The 19,578-nt window shown below is 36.7% G+C and overlaps 1 protein-coding gene across 1 annotated transcript in view; it reads right to left on the reverse strand.

Moving 5' to 3' along the window:
- LOC105393739 overlaps positions 1-19,578 on the reverse strand; it is a 45,421-nt gene that overhangs the window by 23,994 nt on the left and 1,849 nt on the right. The window contains exons 2-4 of the mRNA XM_048622592.1: positions 12,151-12,353; positions 9,451-9,548; positions 2,641-2,775 (exon numbers count right to left, since the gene is read on the reverse strand). Coding sequence (XP_048478549.1) covers positions 2,641-2,775; positions 9,451-9,548; positions 12,151-12,353 — 436 coding nt within the window. The remainder of the gene's footprint in view (positions 1-2,640; positions 2,776-9,450; positions 9,549-12,150; positions 12,354-19,578) is intronic.

Below are 19,578 nucleotides of genomic sequence, written 5' to 3' on the forward strand. Positions count from 1 at the left end.
ATAGAAATTTAATTAGCAGCTCTCTCTCTTACTCTCGGCACTAATGAAAAGGACAAACAGCAGTTTAAATCCCTGAGAGCATCAAGTGGAGTCCTCACGTATTTTTCTAATGTGATTTGATTAACTCCACAAGATCTATGAAGCAATAAAGGAGAAGGAATGTCAGGGGTGCTCAACCTATCCAGTGCAAAGTTCTTTTTCTTTAGATCTCATTGGAAATTTAATGTTTCAGTCCTAAATAAGTAGAAGTTTGTATGTTTGATTGACACAGTTTTCTCTAAAAGGATGTTGCAATTGCAACTAAGTAGGTAATTATGATAAGTATTCAACCCTAGCGAACAGTTTGATCCAAATGGATTAATATAGGTAACTAACACATGGATCAAATATTAGTTTATCACTACATGGACTATTGCTTAACTATATTTCATGTCATCCATCATTCATTGGAGCTTAGAAGTAAAGTGTTTGTGCTGGGGGTGATGGTACATATCTCATTTACTGACTGTAGAATGTATATGTCGCAGGCATCTGGTTTAATCTCCTGTTTGATTGAACCGCTAGCCCGTTCATTGGATGACGCTACTCAGTTGAATGACTAAAGAACAACTCGTCAAGTGGTTGACTGTAACGTCCAACGTCTAGACTGAACGTTATTCAGCGAAGTCGTTCAATGGGATATAGTATAGCAACTTTGTAATGTCTGGTTAGGATGAACATGACCAGACAAGAGTCAACAAAAAGTCTATGTTACAATGCTCTCATCTCACAAATTAACTAAACAATAACAATAAACGTACCTTGATAATTATCCAGTTTCAGCACATTTTTTTTTAAACTATCCGCCAGCCGTGTAATACCTAATAGGTAAATCCATATTGTCACACTATTTTAACATAAATAACGCACTTTAAAGCTAATTTATTTGCAAAAAATAACAATACAAGTGCTTTTTGTGTCAGCTGTTCGCTGTTAGACGCCATATTTGTTTTATTCACCACCTGACTGATTTTAAGTCCGCTAACTAGTTGGACGTTTTGTGACGCTTGTACAATCAACGTTCGGCCTAGTCATTCAACTGAATAGCGTCATCCAATGAACGGGCTAGCGGTTCAATCAAACAGGAGATTAAACCAGATGCCTGCGACATATATAAAGTGTGAAATACTTATAGGTACCTAGTGTCAATAAATCCACTGATAGTCGTCTTTTGTTACTGGTCTTACCTAGTACAGTAGACTCACTCTAGCTTGACAAAAAACAAATGAGAGCTATAGTGAAATCGGTAGGTACGTTTAATACAACGAGAGAGCAGTGGTTTAGTCGGGAAAGCGCCCACTTCTCACGCCAGAGATGCGGGTTCCAATCCCAGCGCTGACATGTACCAATGAGTTTTTTGGAATTTAAGTACATGTTACACCACCGCTCTTACGGTGAAGAAAAACATTGTGAGGAACCCTGCATATCTAGGCCTTAGTTATACATATTATTATACACAAACGTTAACTTTCGAGACAGCCATGTACTTACACTGCCACAGAGAATATAATATTTTAATTCTTTCCTTCTTCATACTTTTTTTTTGCAAACCTTTGTACTAGTTTTCCTGTACCTCCTGAAGGTTGGCACGTGGAAAATGCTCTTAGCATTAAGCTAAGCCCTACTTTTGTACATGTATTTCTTATATTTGTGCAATAAAGAATTAAATAAATAACAGAAATGAAACGAGATAGGGGCCTGGTAAGCGCTGCAGCTCGAAATCTTCGTTTTTCTCTAGCTAAAGTGACCCCTACAGGTGCAATTATTTACAATGAAAGGGTGGAAGGCGATTTATAGAGGGGTATATAGGTGCAAGACATTTCAACATCGATTTTATTAGAACAAAGTAAAAGTACTTAGTTTGTTCATTGAAGGTTCATTGTTCGGGTACACCCGAGTCCGCGTTGTTCTATGGTGGTTGTTATTTTTAATATCACACGCAAACTAAATTTCCAAACTGTAAGTATTAAAATTTGAAATCTATCTCGTTTTGAACACAAACCTACGTATTTATAATTTGTTTGTGCAGGTTATTTCATATTTTACGGGCAAAGCCGACACATCATTAGTCGTAAGATTTGCGTGTGGGAGACGGGAAAGCCCCGTTTTTCCATTTAACGCATCATTTGTCTGCCGACATTCTTTACACATTTGGAGGGTCAAAATAAATGTTTTGTTATAAACAAAGAGCCTTTTTTTCGTTGACGGATAAATGAAAGAAACTGATTTCAGGTTGGCGATCGTATCCAGAATATGCTTAGGTGGACCCTAGACTTACAATAACATTGTGCAATATATTTATTGTGCAATAAGATTAAATAGAATTTTAATCCAAATTACGTTTGCGCAATCTTCAATATTAGCCCTAGACGATAAATTATAATGCACAATTTTCAATATTGTTGTATTTATTTATAGCATATAGTATAACGCATACTAATAGTTACTAATGCTACTTACTCATTTAATGAATTTTTGCGTTACTATAAATAGGTATGTAAAATTCCTCCTATGAGAATTTGTATTGAAAAGTAAGCGCTTATAAGTCTCCTGCTTTCTTTCTGCATACAGCCTAACCCGAACCTTACACACCTGACTTACCTCAAATCATCCAGCTCCTTCCTGAAGGCGTCGCTGTCCACCGGGCGGGAGCGGTTGCGGAACACCAGCGGCGGCAGGTCCCCCATCTGGCTGATGGCGCTGTCTGTGCGCGCGTAGCGCTGGGTCAGGTTTGACCTGGAACGGATTGAAGATCATTAGGGTGCTTTAAGAGACTATATGCTACGTAGCTATGCATTTAATCCACATAATCTTAATGAACAAGTGGGAACGGATTTTATTCAAATCATCGCAGCATAGCTGCACCTGAACTACATCGTTGGTGGAAATTGTCAGCAGACAAACTGTTCGCCGCCGACTGAGTTAGCGACGTATCGGTTTAGTCTACCGAGTGTTCACAGTTGGCTAGTTTTGCGCAACTTCATCGCAATTTCAAGCGTGCCTATGGCTTGGATACGGGCGAACAGTTTTTCTATTGGGAACGCAGTCTAGAACAATACTCTAGCTTAATTACAAAAATAATGCATGGGGATTGTCTTAAAAAAACGACATAAAGCTATAGAGTCGTGATGAGCGTAGAAGCGCTCCGAAATTTCGTTTATCGTCAGCTAAAGTGACCCCTTTGGCTTAAAGCGTGGAAGCCTTAAGACAGATTTCCTCTATTGGTTACGTGACTGGTCGCTCCATTGTCTTCGCAACTATTTTCAGTTACTACCCGAAACCTTCTGCCGGCTTTCTAAGTGGTTCGCTATGGATGCGTTTGATACCCACCAATCATATTAATTGGCTCATATAGTCCACATATCATGGGACAGGTGGTGGGAACCGTTTTTTTTTTACATTATCTCGCATATACATCACATCTCTGGTGGTTCACCCTCAGGATAGTACAGCAGTCATGTTCATGTTTAGTGAATTGGCCTGCATCGGTGTCTTCGGTAGTGTCGGTGTAAACTTTTAAAAAAATAATCAAGCTTCTTATTCATTGTATCTCATAAAATGTAAAAATAATTATAAGAAAGTAGCAACTATGGAACAACTTTAGTCCCATACGTAAGTCAATTTACGAAAGCGTATATGAAGCTAAAGGTACTTTAAATTATTGCAAAACTAGTATTACTAACTTAACTATTAAACTTCATTGATTAATTTCGATTCATTCAGACAAAGCTTCGTAGAAAGAGATTGATCCATTAGAGTTGGTTCATCAATAAAGGTGACTAAACTTCACTAAACCTACGAGTTTTCAAAGTCAATTGCTAAAAAGTCCATTGACGCCACTCAATAAGCTTTTAACACTTGAGTAATTTATCAAATAATTAGTTGATGTGATTGCTTTCACGAAAGTAATGGAATATTCAATGCACTTAAATTATATTAATTGTACTTGTACCAGACAATTTACTTGTGTTATTATCAATAGTTGCGATTTGGGGGGGGGGGTATGAACTTTACCTTCTTCGTCTGGCGCACCCTGGACCCGACTCTAACCGTGCTCTAACAATGACATTATTTTTAATTAATCCCATTGAGATTTTTGTTTCATATTATATTATATACCGGTCAAAATCATAACCCTCCTTTTCGCTCCGCCGTAGTCGGGTAAAAAGAGCGATCTATTGGCGTCAAAAAAGTTGTTGTAATTAGGGGTGTGCCCAATGCACTTGTAAAACGGTTTTTTAAATGGATTTTATCGTAATAAAAAAGTTATTAATAAAATATTGTATTCTTCTAGATGAAACAGTTTTTAGTTTCCTCTCATCCCAATCTACCAATCTATCCTTTTGTACTTTTCAACCAAATTAAATCTGTAAAATACTCTTTATAATATCTAGCTACATACAGGTATGGTAACACAAACTAAACCGTAAATAAGTAGTTTTCCGTGGTAACTTCTCCAATATTTGTATCGCATATATTATTATGTGTAGGAGGACTTTCCGTAGGCAAAGTTGTTTCATGTTCCACCTGGTAAAGTACTAAAGCGGAAATACCTACTTCAGCTTTTGTTGAATTCATACAAAAAAATACAAATGTATCAACAAACATTCAAAATTTTTATGTTCTGTACTTAGAGTCTAACAAGCATTGCTAGGTAGGTAGTGAAATTAAAATCAATAATAAAAATATCACTTAACCCAAATTTTTCAAATCTTCCGATTCCCGTAATGTTTTGAATCGGTTGACAGACCCACGTCCCTGTAAACTATAATTATTTACAACAAGGAGCCTCTAATTTAGACCTTATTTAACAACAGCACTCTTTGAACTCCTTAAAGTCTCATTATCATTAATCATAGTTATTACGTTATTAGCCATTCAATTTCCTCAAAAACTCCAAGCACCTGTTGACCTGGCAATCGCCGGCGAACGAGCAACAAGACAATTTCCTTAACAATTCCCACTGAAATTGCCTGTGAAGCTAATATAAACAATTCGTTTATCTCAATAAAGTAAAGGCGAGATGCTCTATCAGTCATGGGGCATGCAATATTGTGAATCCAGGGGGAAATCTTAGAGTGGCCCTAGTGGCTAAATGGCTATGGCTATTGTCGTCTTCCTTATGGTGCTTGTGACCTACTGACATGGTTTTTAGAATAGTGGCCCGAGTGTTCCGTGGTGTAAACCGAAGTTCTTTTGATTCGTGACTTGTTTCGGTTAATTGTCTTTGAAACGCACTGTAGCAAATTTTATGTATAATTGTAGCTTTTCCGTACACATTTATTAGGACCGCATTTAAAGGGTTTCCCACGAGAATTCCGGGATAAAAAATAAACAGTAGCCTGTCAATAATGGAGCATTATAAAGTGTAGTCTCAAAATCTATTCAAAACCAACATTTTTTTTCTTACTGAACAATGATAGTAAAACCTAAAATATGCTAGCCGTCATTAGTAACAGAATTATAATATTTATATGGTTAAATTAATTGCAACCTAGGTATTTAAATATGGCTTTATGAAATGTACCTACTTAATTAATTTGATAATTTGCTGGTGTAAAACTAAATTCATAAAATAAACCTAATTGAATATGAGGTCACAACACTAAGGGCCAGCTGAAAACCAGCGCTGTGGCCACACGCTGAGCTGGTGCCTTTTTGACGCTCTGGACAGCAACCTTGTTTGTTTATATTGTATTAGGTATTTTCTGTTTTTTCATATATATTTTTTGTAGTATTCTTTTTCTTTTTTGTTTCTGTTTTTATTGTTCAGTGTGTCAAATAAATGTTTCTTTCTTTCTTTCTTTCTTTGAATATATATGAGCGATAGTATAGTAGTATTATAAACGATTAAAATATATAGCTTTTGATACAAACCCGACTTCCTCACTAAAACGTGACACAACAGAATTTAAATTACGCTCACGTTTACCTATTGTGGATATAACAAACATTGTCCCCACCCTGCGCCCACGGGCAAATAAACATTATGGAAATATACTCGGTATTTTGAACATAAAACTAGGAAATGCACTAATAGTTATTAAATTATACTTTCCGCGAATTCATACTGTATTTTTCCACTTCAGAGTAGTTAGGTGTTGTGTGTGCTATACAGAATTTATAATTTGAAAGGAATAAAACTATCTAGTTATAACGGAAACTTACATAATAAGTAGCTTTTTTTACTTGGAGCTAGCTATACATATAAGGCCACCCAAAGATAGGACAAAGTGGTGGTCTTTAGTATAGGACCCTCTGCACCTCTGGGGTACCACAGAACAATCCTCATCAGCCTTTAGTACTCAGGTAGTCGTTCACTGCTGGACATAGGCCAAGGTCGTCAGTCCAGCGGGCCGGAGGGCGTCCCACGGTACGCTTGCCTGTTCGTTTGCCCCACCGGTCATCGGTCCTTCGGCATATGTACGGTGGCCTGCGCCTTAAAGTATACAGGCGGAGTTATTAAAATAGCAATCTCAAGCTCACATGCTGCTCAAGCACATCCACATAAACACCACTGCTACACACATCACACACAATACACATATGCACATATATGACCGGCCCACTGGTACTTCAGATTGCAGATTATAAGACCTGTGTCGATCAAGCAACATCAGAAATACCTAAATATCTAACCGAAGCTTAACTTGTCCAAAGAACCGACATGAAGAGTAGACTGAACTTGTAATCCTTTTAAATAACAAACCATTTGGCGCAGAGCCAAGTCCTATTCCAACAACAAAAACTCTTTTGTATGGCAACGTTCGGATTATACGAGACATGCTAGAGAAAAAGGGACTTACGATGTGATCGAAAAATACTGGATTCCCAAGTTAGGTAGAAATACTCGGTATTAACCCTCAACGGAAGAGGTATTATAAGTTATCGTGTCTGTGTATCTGTGTGTGTGTGTGTCTGTTTGTAGTAGCGTAGCTCCTAAACGTCTGCACCGATTTCTGTTGTGTTTTTTAGTGTGAGTGGTCTTAGTCATACCCTGATGCTTAAAGCCTCGTATTCACTAGGCGACAAATCGTCGCAGAACCTGTCTAGGCACATGTCGTCTACGTGTTGCCGCAACGTCGCGCTCTGTTCTGCGACGTCGCACGCGACTATACAGCGACATCTACGTGTCGCAGAACAGGTTCCGTGTTTTGGCTCGCGAGACAGAACTTCCAGCGACATCAGTCTAGCGACCGCTGTTGCAGAGTGTGGACACGTGCGCGACTTCTAGCACGCAGCACTAACTGCCACGACAACCTCGGGCGACATGTCGGCGGAGAATGCTGGTGTGGACAATCAAAATGTATCACGACATGTTATCAAAATGTTCTGAGAACACGCACCGTAGATGTTCTGTAACAGTCTCAGAACTTATGCCCTAGTGAATTCGAGGCTTTCATTATGGTACTCCAATGTTGCAGAAGGCGTCATTAAGCTAGCCTTTTCCGCTTAGAAGTAAATTTGTGTTTTTCCCAGTGGAACCTTTTCATTGCCCGTGAGTGTATTTAAAAGGATTACAAGTTACAGTCTACTCTACATTGTCTATAGTTATTTATTCACTGTGCATAATTACTGTTAATTATTTACTGGGTAAATGTGTTTTACCTTTATGACAGAATTCCACCGGGAAATCCTTTTATAATAAAGTGAAACTCGAGGGAAAAGCCGATTTTGCATCAATAAATTTTCCTAATTAGTGGAAATTTCTAATTCATGTGTCTAATATTACCTACGACAACAGAAATCATTATAAATTTACAGCTGTACGCTGTAATAAGGGTTTGTAGAAGCGTTAATAAAAGGAGAACGACCCGTATTTTGAGTTATACATGGTGTTGCAAAAATTGTATAGTAAGCTATAACCTCACCAACGTTAAAAGCCCTCGACATTCCATACTAAAAGGCCAAGTCGATTTTGATATAATATTGGTAACAATACCAATCACACTAAAAAAACAAAATCGGTTCAGCCGTGTGGGAGCTATGCTAACTCACACAGATACACAGACACGTTAAACTTATAACACCCCTCTTTTTTGTCAAAGGTTAAAAAGGTGACTCGGGGTATCTTTTGGTAAAACTTTGTAGAGAATACAATGCACAATGGGTGCTACCATAGAGAGGACAAACAACGTGTAAAAATAGCATACAATCTCTTAAAGGTTGAACAAAATTTGAATTGCTAATAATTTTCATGCATAGATAAAAAGTAATAATAAACTTTTATACGCCAACAATATGATTGAAGGCATAAAATCTATTTACGGTTGACGAGCAATTTACCAAGATTTGGAATTTTATAGACAAGGAGATCGCATTTCATAAACAGACGGACGTTTGTTTGTTCAGAGAAAATGTCGTTTGTGTATAACTAATGACTAGGTATTGTTAAAGGTCTATCTCCGTTGCAGCATTAATGAATACTGGCATATATCTTCTTTAAAATATAAGTTTACAGACAAAACAAAGTACAGTGCGACAAACTTATCTGTCTGTTCCGGTGAGAGCGAACTAAATTGATCCATATCTCATTACTTAATAATGAATTGTATATTGTAAAAGATTAGATGGGTTTATTAACACCGCAAGAGCGAATTAACAATACGAGCAAACTTAAAATCTTATAGAATTAAGAAATATTAGACATTTATGTGAGCTGTCACCGGAATAGATAAGTTTGTGGCCACTGTAAACTTAAGTATTTTTTAATTATTATTTTTACATCTAGGAGGACCAAAACTAAAATAGCGCAACTAGAAAAGGGTTTTATTTTCTCGAGGCAGGTGTGAGTACAATCACCCTCACAAATCTTTATCTAAATGAAAATCAATTGCCGTTCGTTAGTCTGGATGAAACTAGAGAACGTAGAACCGATTTGGCTTATTTTAGGAAAAAATAAGAAGTGGATGTGATTCTGGAAAATTCAGGGGAAAGCCATAAACATGTAAGGCAAAGCTAATTAGGCCCCGCTTCACGGTTCCGATATCACCATCGATAAACTCGTTTGATGCGCGTTCCACCAATCGCAGCGCCGTATTTATGGTGAATTGAGACTTTTATCTACGTTGATCCGTGCATCGGCAGCAGGGGGTGCTGGCTGGCTTTAGATATAAATATAGATTACTATATAGCTAGACGTAAATCCAGGGTGTAACATTCATACAAACAAAATTTCTCAAAATTACTAAATCTTTCTCCTGTCCATACTGACAAACTTTCGCATAATAAGCTAGGGATACACATGCCCGTAGCCTGCACACTAGCATACTTGGCAGTATTTTTGTACCTCACTTTTATACAGTTTTTTTTTTGTTTTTAAATAGTTTTAATGTACCTATTACCTACCTCGTTTTAAAGAATATTCAAATACATAAAGAGTATTGTATTGTATAAAAGCTCAGGTCTTACCTGAGTGTGCTTCCGTTGGTGAAGATGAAGAAGGCCACCTCGGAGCGCTCCTGCTGCAGCCGCGTCACCAGCTTGCCCAGCTCCGTGGCACGGCTCACCTGGTGGAAGAAGGTACGACTGTTAAGGCTTTTGTCTTCCCCGAATGAAAAAAAGAATTTGTCAAATCTAGTGAGGGGAAGTTGAGGGGCGAGGGGCGTTCCAGGGACAATGACGTGAGATTGTAGGTACCTATCTACGTTTAAGAAATTTTACAGACACGGCATTTTGGTAAAATTGGATTCTCGTAAACGTATGGAGAAACGGCGTCGGCATGTCGGCAATGCCGATGAAGTGGACGCACTTGTATTAATTTTGGTACAAAGACCTGAATGTGATGGGTCCGTTCCGTACGATACAGAAAGGTCGACGCTTACCTTAAAACTCCACACCTATTTAGTAGCAAGTTTATCATAATTATCAACGGCAATTCAGAACATAATTTTCATCAGTCATTCTTTGGAACTAGGTAAGGATTGTCTGAAAAATATTGCTCTTTAATCCTTAGGCATAATTGCTTCCTCGTTAACATTGTAAATTAACAGCCTGCAGTGGGGAATGAAATAGTTAATAATTTTCAACTTTTGCTTTTTACGATAACTTTGTTTTGAGACCTCGACATCTCATTTGCTACTGCAATTTTATACTAGATTATTTAGCCCGCCTGCCTTAGCTAGATAACTGATTGATAAAGAAAATTCTATCCTGAAGATATACTCTTCAGGATAGAATTTTCCATGTCAAACAGAAGATGAAATTGAGTCTTGAAGTTGAAGAAGATAAAGTTGAACATGCTTTTAAACTGAGCGAGGACTTTTAATTAATTACTAGACAATCATAGAAGAACTAGGTAGGTACTACATAGAGGTTTCGCTTCAGAACTGGGGAATAACTTTAGTGGAAATGCATTTTACCGGGAACTTATTAGGAATGACGTCTCTAGCCATTTTACAGGGAATTCTGCAGCGTCCATTTCATTATGTAGGTAATGGTTGTTTGAATATTTAGGTTACTTACGTCTGAAATCTGAAAATGTATAAATCTTATAATACCTTCGATCTTTCAGGGAAGCAAAGGGGTCCAGAAAAGGTCTTGACAGTGAATATATCAGTTGTTCTTTATAATAATATAGTTCGGAGACTTACGCTAAACTGGTCTAGCTCTTGTTTTTGTCACCAAGAATATAATAAGATCGTAACTCAAATCACCTCAAATACGCAGCATCAAACCCCGAAAGCCACCTGATATTATCGGCAAGAAAAATTACCTTCACTGACAAAAAATATTTATGCTTTATGGAAATTTTACACGAATAAAGTATTAATTTCTTTAACGGAGGTCAGGGTTCAATGGGAATTAATTTGCGCGTAAGGGCTGGCTCTCGAGTAGCAAAATAAATCGGTAAAAAGGTTTAATTTGAGCTAAAGCATGGCTGGGGGTCTCTTCAGAAGTTGTGTGAGGTAAATCGGGGAAGTTATTGAAGCGAATGCAAAGTCATAATTATTGCCATATTAAAATGAATTGTCGAAATTATAATTATGTTAACAATAATTATAAGCTCCAATGTATCGAGTTTAGGTTTTATCATTTGTGATTGGTTTGTTTCAATGCCCAATTAGTAATTTTTAACCTAATTTATTTTTGATACCGCAGAAAACACATACTTATGTATTTATTTTTGGGGTATAAATACAAAGGAAAAAGTTTGTTTTGTATTTTGTTTGGGATTTTTGTTCGTTCGGCGTCCTCTCACGGCTCATTTACTTCGCTGATATTTTTTCTTACGGACATTATGTGATTTATTACTACAAAAGATTTCCTAGAACTGTCTTGGTTGAGTAAAGTTGTAAAATATTATTTTTACAAAAGCTAACGAGCTCCGATTTTGTTTTTTTCTTTCTACAAACAGCCTCCAGCAGCTTCAGGAGCCCATTATCATAAGTTTTAGTACTGATGAGTCAAAGTCCTACAAAGGCTTGAATTTACATTGTGGTTTATTAGTAAATATTTGTGTTGATAGATGTTACATTAAGGAACCTATTGCTCATTACTTCGTGGTGCGGGTTCCATCTGTACTTATTTACCTTCTCCTCATAACAATTACGCCGCTATTCCATCACGCCGCCCACACTGCTGGGGCACAGGTCTCCATCCAATGAAGGAAGGCTTTCAGGACTAGTCCACCACGCAGGTCCAGGAGTGTTACTCTATACTGACGAAAAACGAACGAACGGGAGTTGTCGTGCAATCGGCACGTTTAAAATCGTGGCTTGCGCAGCAGCGCTACGAAACTTCGTTTTTCGTAATATAGAGTGACCCCTCCCTGCAGGTTGGTAGAGTATTAGGTACGACCTCTATAATCATCTATGTTACATGTACCTACTCCTCAACCTCCGCGATTTTGTAGCTCTAATATCCTCATGCAATAGGTTGTTCACCAACCCGCACTAAGACAGCGTGGTAGACTAGGCCTAGAACCCTTCATTCATTAGAAAGAGACCCTAGCCCCAGCATTGGAGACGTAATGGGTTGTGATGAATAGGTCGCAGAATAATTAACTTTTTGTTAATGCTAGTTTAAGTAGCTTGGCAGCATTCACAGTGACGCGCCGCTATAACCACTTCATATCGCCTCAAGAATATTGTACTCCCTCTATATCTGTACCTGTTCCTCCACCTCCGACACCTCCCGTCCGTTAGTCACACTACTCCGGAGCGACAGCGTGGTCTGCACGATCAGCGCCAGGATGGGGATAAAGGGCAGCAGCAGCAGCCGCCACAGCTGGCAGCGCCGGCTGCGCGACCACGTCTTGAGGCGGCGCCCGCAGTTCACTTCTACTTCCTTCTCGGTGGATTCGGGAGGGGTTACTGCAATGAAACGCAAGGGCTTCGGAAAAAAATCTTTGCGCATTAGGACTAAGGATTTTTACGCCGTGGTGAGAGGGTTATAGCTGGTTAAATCAGTAGTCTGGAGCTGATTTACTTAAATGGTATGCAGCACGGTCGTTGTGTTTGTTCGTTGCATTAGTAATGCGTTGAATGTGCTGTAACATTAATGATGCTGTAGAAAATAGAAAACATACTACTCGATGCGTTGAAGTAACACACGGCGGCGGACGAACGCAACGCATCGTGTGGCATATGTATAGGTATTATGTTTTTCGCATTTATATGTAGTACGACGGAGAAGTATAATAAGCACACCAAATGTAAAATTGTATTTATGATAATACTAAGTAAATACTTTCAGTATACATATAAATGATGATACATACCTAAAGATACTTCAGTATCCCAGTGGTTTAAAACCTAATTTCACTAAAAGCATACATGTTACCTTACTTTAGACGATATGAGAAACTGCATCGAATGGTTTTAAAATTCCGTTTATGTAAATACCTAGAGGATAGGTGAGTGAGCTTAATCCATTTGGCTATCTAACGTAATCTATGGCCAAGCACCTCAATAAATTACTTAGAAACTGTTTTAAATCAATCATTGGGGACTCATTCATCTTGTACACTTTTTGGAAACTTTCTACTTCCCTAATTACTCGTTCGTCAACGGGGAAACCAATTTGGGTATTAGTATAGGCATTTCAATATTAAAATTGTCGGCAATAAAAAATAATTATAAACATGAAAGATCGTTATTTGTTGAACAATTTCGATTTAAATTAGGTATGGATAGAGTTAGATTTAAAAAAAAATGTGGTCACGTTCAGTCCATTTGATCCGAAGGTACATGTACAATGCCCCAGAGTCTATTTTTAGGTTCGTGAATTATCAAAATAAAACCATCCGGAAACCAGATCACGTCTTCATGAATTTTCATGTTACACAAGCACCTGTCTCCTTTAAAACCAACAAAAACTTTTAATTTAATTTCACTCTAAAATGGGCACGGAAATGTTTATCATAATAAATATTTTCCTTGAGTTTTAAGTCATTAATTTAATTTATAAGACAAGTATTAGAGCGTGTTCTCTTCCTTACCATAGTAGCTAGCGTATGTCGCGATTTTTACCCCGCATTAAAAAGTTTGCTAGTGGAAATTGCGGTATAAAAGTAACCTATTATTTGATTTTGTTAATCCAGCGCTTATCAGCAATCTGCATACTAAATTTCATATAAATCCGTTTTGTATAGGTACTTTTTCGTGTTTAATAATACTAGTGTTTGTTGGATTCTCAAAGACGACCGGAATCTTTCTGAAACTCCTAAGGAAGCCGCAAGATACCTACAATTATGACGTCATTATTGTATATCCCACATGGTGTGGTGTGTGCTGCTATGCAAAGTCTAGTTATTGGTTTCAGCTTTCAAGTGGAGTGCCTTATTCCGTAGTTTAAAGCAGTTTCTACAATCAGAAATGAAATCATATGAAAATTTATATAAAAACGTGCAATCTTTTTTCTACAAACCTATAAACATAATGCCATAAGCACAATAAATCTATCACTTTTTGTACCAAGTTATCTGGTACAAAATGGGTGGTTATAAAATAAATGGTTTTTAAGTAAATAAAGATACTTGCCAATTTCGACTTATCTTACTCCTATGTACGTACATACATAGATATTGTTAGTAAAAGGAAAGACCTAAGAAAGTCACTTTGGTTCTTTGTCACGTTACAGTAAAATTTGCTTTGTTAGTTGACATCAAACAAAATAATATAAGAGTCGGATCCCTTTACGTTAGCTGCTTACGCTCAATTTCTCATTTGAGCAAATCTTCCTAAGAAAGAACTTAATTCCTGCTCATTGCACCGCTGCATGTCATACTGAAGATGACGAGGTAATATTTACAAACCAATGCATTATGTTAGGCGGACCCTAGACCTATAATAATAGTTTTTTAAGAAGCAAACGCAATTAAACTTCTTGACCTACACCACAGCACCCTCCTCCCGTCTTCCTCATTCGAAGCCGCCGAACGGCGTCCCACGCTACTCGTGGTGTAAGATCGTCAGTTGGCTACGATAATTGTAAGTATATTATAGGTATTAGATATTTATTTGTTGTTTTATTTATTTGGTGTATGTACTGTCTAAGTAGTATATATTTTTATGTACGAGTATATACTTGCACCACAATTACCTCACAATCATATAGACTCACTCTCTTCCATCCAAAGGTTGTGTGGTTGAGATTGCTATAAGCAATAAAGCCGCCTCTTTGAACTGTTTTATTTTTAAGTTTTGTTTTTTGTAATTTTTGTTCTTAGTGCAAATAAAGTGTATGTATTTTATTGTTTTGTAGGTATAATTGGATCTCACATTGCAACGTTAAGTAATTCAGAATAACGGCTGTATGCCAGCGGTGAAATATGAACAAGGGTAGGGTTTGTTTGTTAAATAGGGTTTCTAAGTGGGTAAGTATGTGTTGTGTGAGGCTTTATGTAGGTACATACCTACGTATATATATATATATATATATATACATGTATAGTGCAAACAGTGCGGTTCTATATAGTCTAGTGCAGAGTGAAACGTTAATACCTAGTGCTAGAGGTAGGAAGACTCGACTCAAAAATTTGGTAAAAAACCTATATAAACTTTCTTTAAGGATGCGTCTAGTTATTTTATTAACGTAATGCTGATTTCCCAATAGGTAAACTCTTTACTCGGGCTGTCTATTTACCAGTGGTCTGGGCTACCGGAGCAGTGTGCGAGGCAATAATCGTCCAGTTGCATGAGCAGAGTTTTTATGCATTTTCATTGGTCGCACCTCACGCACCGCTATACTAGGACTGGATAACGGGCTATCAGACCCCTTAGCATGAATTTTCATCGTGAACGTGAAGTAGAATTCATCGAGTAATTTTGTATGAAAATAAGAACAGCGCCCCTGGCGGTCTGTAGCAAAACTAAAATTTACCTACAAAATTCATCGAGTAATTTTACTTCACGTTCACGATGAAAATCCATGCTAAGGGGGATTTGCCTACTGGGAAGGCAGCTTTAGGTTAATAACCTGCACCAATAAATTAGATAAATAATTGCTTTTATCAAGAACTGTCTGTTTGCGTACGTAAAATATTCATGAAACTGTGATTATCCTGCCTTCGCTGAAACCTGCTGAAGAGGTTGTCAAATCAAGTTATAGCGATATTGTACATTCAGTGGGCGTTGATGTATGAGTAGGTATATTGACTTTATTCATTTTGTAATAGGAAGTTCGGAATAAAATGTTAATATATAATAACTTAATTGAAAAGCGGAAGACCGAAGATACCATCGTTAAAAGTTATATAACACATTAAGGCCCTGTTTCACAATGTCTGATTAGTGGCTACTTGTAAGATAAAATACATGCTGTCACTCTCTGTTATTATTTTTTTGACTGTGACAGCCTGTGGTTTATCTTACTAACCAGACATTGTGAAACAGGGCCTAAATGCCGAAGATGGTCACTAGCATGAGGGACCGAATCGCAAAGTCAAAACGATATAACATTAACGAAGTAATTATTGCCCAATTCAATACATTTTGATTCCGAAAATGGTTTTCAAAACAAACTCTACACAATCATCACTATTAAATAAATAAATAAAAATATTGTTTATTTGAATAAACAACAAAGACACATACAAATTGTTAAAACGTTGGTCCTCAAACTAGGATTCCCTGTGCTATTAGTACCTAAACAATCATTGGCTTTCATTGTGTTAGCCACCTACATTATTAAATAAAATAAAAACATCAATTACTTACTTACGTCCCAATTATTATTACATGTCTGTGTCTAACATTAGGCATCGGTCCAAGAAATTTCATTCTACTCGGGTCTGGTATTACGTAAATGATTTTATGATTTTCACTGTAATACTGAGAAAATGCTCATTACATACAACGGTAACCGCATTTCTGGAAAAGGTAGCTGAGTTGTGGCTTTCCAATTACAGTCAGTATGGGATCGTGTTAAATTTGAACCATATGGAATTTAATCAATGACTGACAAAAGAGCTAGGGGGTCGGTTTTTTAGATTTGTTTACATCTAAAAAACCGACCCCCTAGCTCTTATAATTTACATAATATCATCAGCAAAGGAATTATTTATATATTTGCCACCCCAGCGCAAACACTTACTGTGCTACCACAAAAAATTATAAACACACACAGTATTTAAAGTTTTTTTGTGGTTGTACAGTTAAGTTTTAGGTCACAAAATATCCTGAAACAGCTCATAAAGGTATATCGGGCCTAAGGTATTAAGTATAATCTAAGTAAACATTTGTAGGTTGTCTGTATATTCAATTGAACCATTTGAACCGTTTCAGACCCGTTCCTTTCAATCCTTATCTTATATCTCTCTATACGGAGTCTATCACCAGATTTGATCTATATTAGTCTTTGAAGAAATGAATCACAGTTACGCAAGATAGTAAGTACCTAAGGAGTTGCTTTAATTTCGAACAAAACTATATTTACACCACGAATCTAAACTAAATAAGAAGCTTTAGATAGTAGTAGAAGTTACATTTCTTAAAATACATATTTCATGTCTTCGCGGCGGTTTATGTAATACGAACAAATGCCTTGAAATTGGAAACGTGATTAAAATGAGAAAAATCTCTACATCATCTCTTTAGTTTAGTATACTTGTTTAGAATCGTGGTGAAAAGGTCTAATGACCGAATAACTAACACTAAAAGTCTCATACTTTTGAACCGCTAAGCCGATTTTGATAAAATATGGCTAAGAAAAATTTAACGAAAATCGGTTCAGCCGTTTGAGAGCTACCATAGACGGATAAACACACAGATTCTCAGACAAGGTATAACTTATAACGCCCCCTTTTTATCGGGAGTTAAAAACGCAAAAAGCTAAATTTAAAGCCCCTGAATCAATATCAAGCGGACTGGTGGCCGGGAGTGGCTGGATGAGGAATGCCGAGGACAGAGTGGTGTCCCGCTCCATGGAAGAATAAAAGTACCTAAATAAAACGACGAATAGCAAATGTACTAACTGTACCTAATATGTTCTCAAAATGTACTTTTGATGGATCTATCTGTGTTTGTTCTCCAATAAATAAAAATAAAACGTTCTAACGTGTAAAACTGTTTGCAATGGATATGTGATCTGGAGAAACGAAGCATATTACATGCAATAAAGGTACGCAGTTCTACAACGAAGTTTTCGGTCGTGAATTTTCGGTATAACCTATACACGTATTAGGGTTCCCGAGTAAACTTCGTTACGTCCAGTGACCGGTTAGCCATGTGATGCACTTCGGTTATATAATTACTCAGATTCACTCATAGTTTATTTTTATTTACCTCGATATTGGCTGCGATATGCAGAGGAAAACAAACTCTGAATAATGATTGATCAGAATTATGGTATTTTTGTTTCTAAGCACATTATAACTACTTTTTATAACTATTATTAACTGTGTACTGAATTAAATTCTAAAATTATATAGAATGGTAGAGAAAGAGCACATTTGGTAGTTAAAGAGCTACGACTTCACTATCATAATTATGAAAGGTTGTCTGGAATCAAAGATTTTCGACATCGCTTTAAGCGATAAGACTTCTTTCCATTTTCACGTCTCTAATATTGAAGATTATCAGTTAACATTATTATTGGTGTGCTGCATTATTATAAGTGTTGGTCTTTATAAATATAAATCTATGCCTGCACTAGGTACCTAACCTACAAATTTTGTACGGAGAAGCGAAGTTTTTAATGCGACTTTCTGCTTTTAATGTCACAAACTTACGCTTAAATTCGACCTAGCTATAAGTTAGTCGGTTTATTTACTTATCCGGAATTATCCAACAACATCACTATAAAAGTATTTTGACAACTAAATAAAATAATTACTTATATAAAAAAAGATTTGAATTCTGCTGAAAAACCTTAATAATGAATTGTTTATTTCATTCCATTGATTCCATTTTAACAAATTGCATTCAGTTTAAATCAATGGTCACAGATTGCATGATTTCATTAAAAACAAATTGTTCTATAATGGACCAAACTTCATTACTTTTTGCACAAACAAAATAAGGTCTTATTGCTTATGGTATACACGTTTATTTAGTGAACAAACAAAATGAGCAACTGGGGAACTTTTAATAAGTTTCCCCACAGTTCTAAAAGGGAATGAAGAAGGATTTTTTGTTTAATAAAAATGAGTTCATGATAACCATCAAACTTGTTGTTACTAAGGATTCTTACAATTTCACAAGTGTTGCATACCTACCTACTATGTTTAGGTTATTTTTGTAACAAAAAGGCTTAACAGTTGAACATTAGTCCCATCTGGAATAATAATTAATGGCACTGTCAACATAAGGCATATTATTATCCATCCCAAGTGACCCTAAGAGTAACAGATAGATGATTTGAACAATTATTATATTATTACGAGTTCATTGATCAATACATATGCACATCAGCTCTTTTGATTCAATATTATCCGCACCCATCTTCGTTCAATTGCCAATAGATTAATATGAAAGTGCTTGCAGTGACGGTCGATACTTGTCTATTTTGTTATAATAAATTTAGTTCTCGTAAGTATAAAGTTGTTAATATATAAGTTAGTGCTTAAACTTTGATGATCCATCTCTTTGGAGCTTCTACACGGCACGTGATGGCTTATATATGTCGCAGGCATCTGGTTTAATCTCCTGTTTGATTGGACCGCTAGCCCGTTCATTGGATGACGCTACTCAGTTGAATGACTAAAGAACAACTCGTCAAGTGGTTAACTGTAACGTCCAACGTCTTGAATGAACGTTATTCAGCGAAGTCATTAAAAGGGGTAATGTAAAGCAACTTTGTAATGTCTGGCTAGGATGAACATGACCAGACAAGAGTCAACAAAAAGACTATGTTACAAAGCTCTCATCTCACAAATTAACTAAACAATAACAATAAACGTACCTTGATATTGTTGTTCATAATTATCCAGTTTCAGCACATTTTTTTCTTTGAAATTATCCGCCGGCGATGTAATAATAGGAAAATCCATGTTGTCACACTATTTTAACATAAATAACGCACTTTAAACCTAATTTATTTGCAAAAAATAACAATACAAGTGCTTTTTGTGTCAGCTGTTCGCTGTTAGACGCCATA

The sequence above is a fragment of the Plutella xylostella genome, chromosome 8 (assembly GCF_932276165.1).
Source record: "Plutella xylostella chromosome 8, ilPluXylo3.1, whole genome shotgun sequence".
NCBI lineage: Eukaryota > Metazoa > Arthropoda > Insecta > Lepidoptera > Plutellidae > Plutella > Plutella xylostella.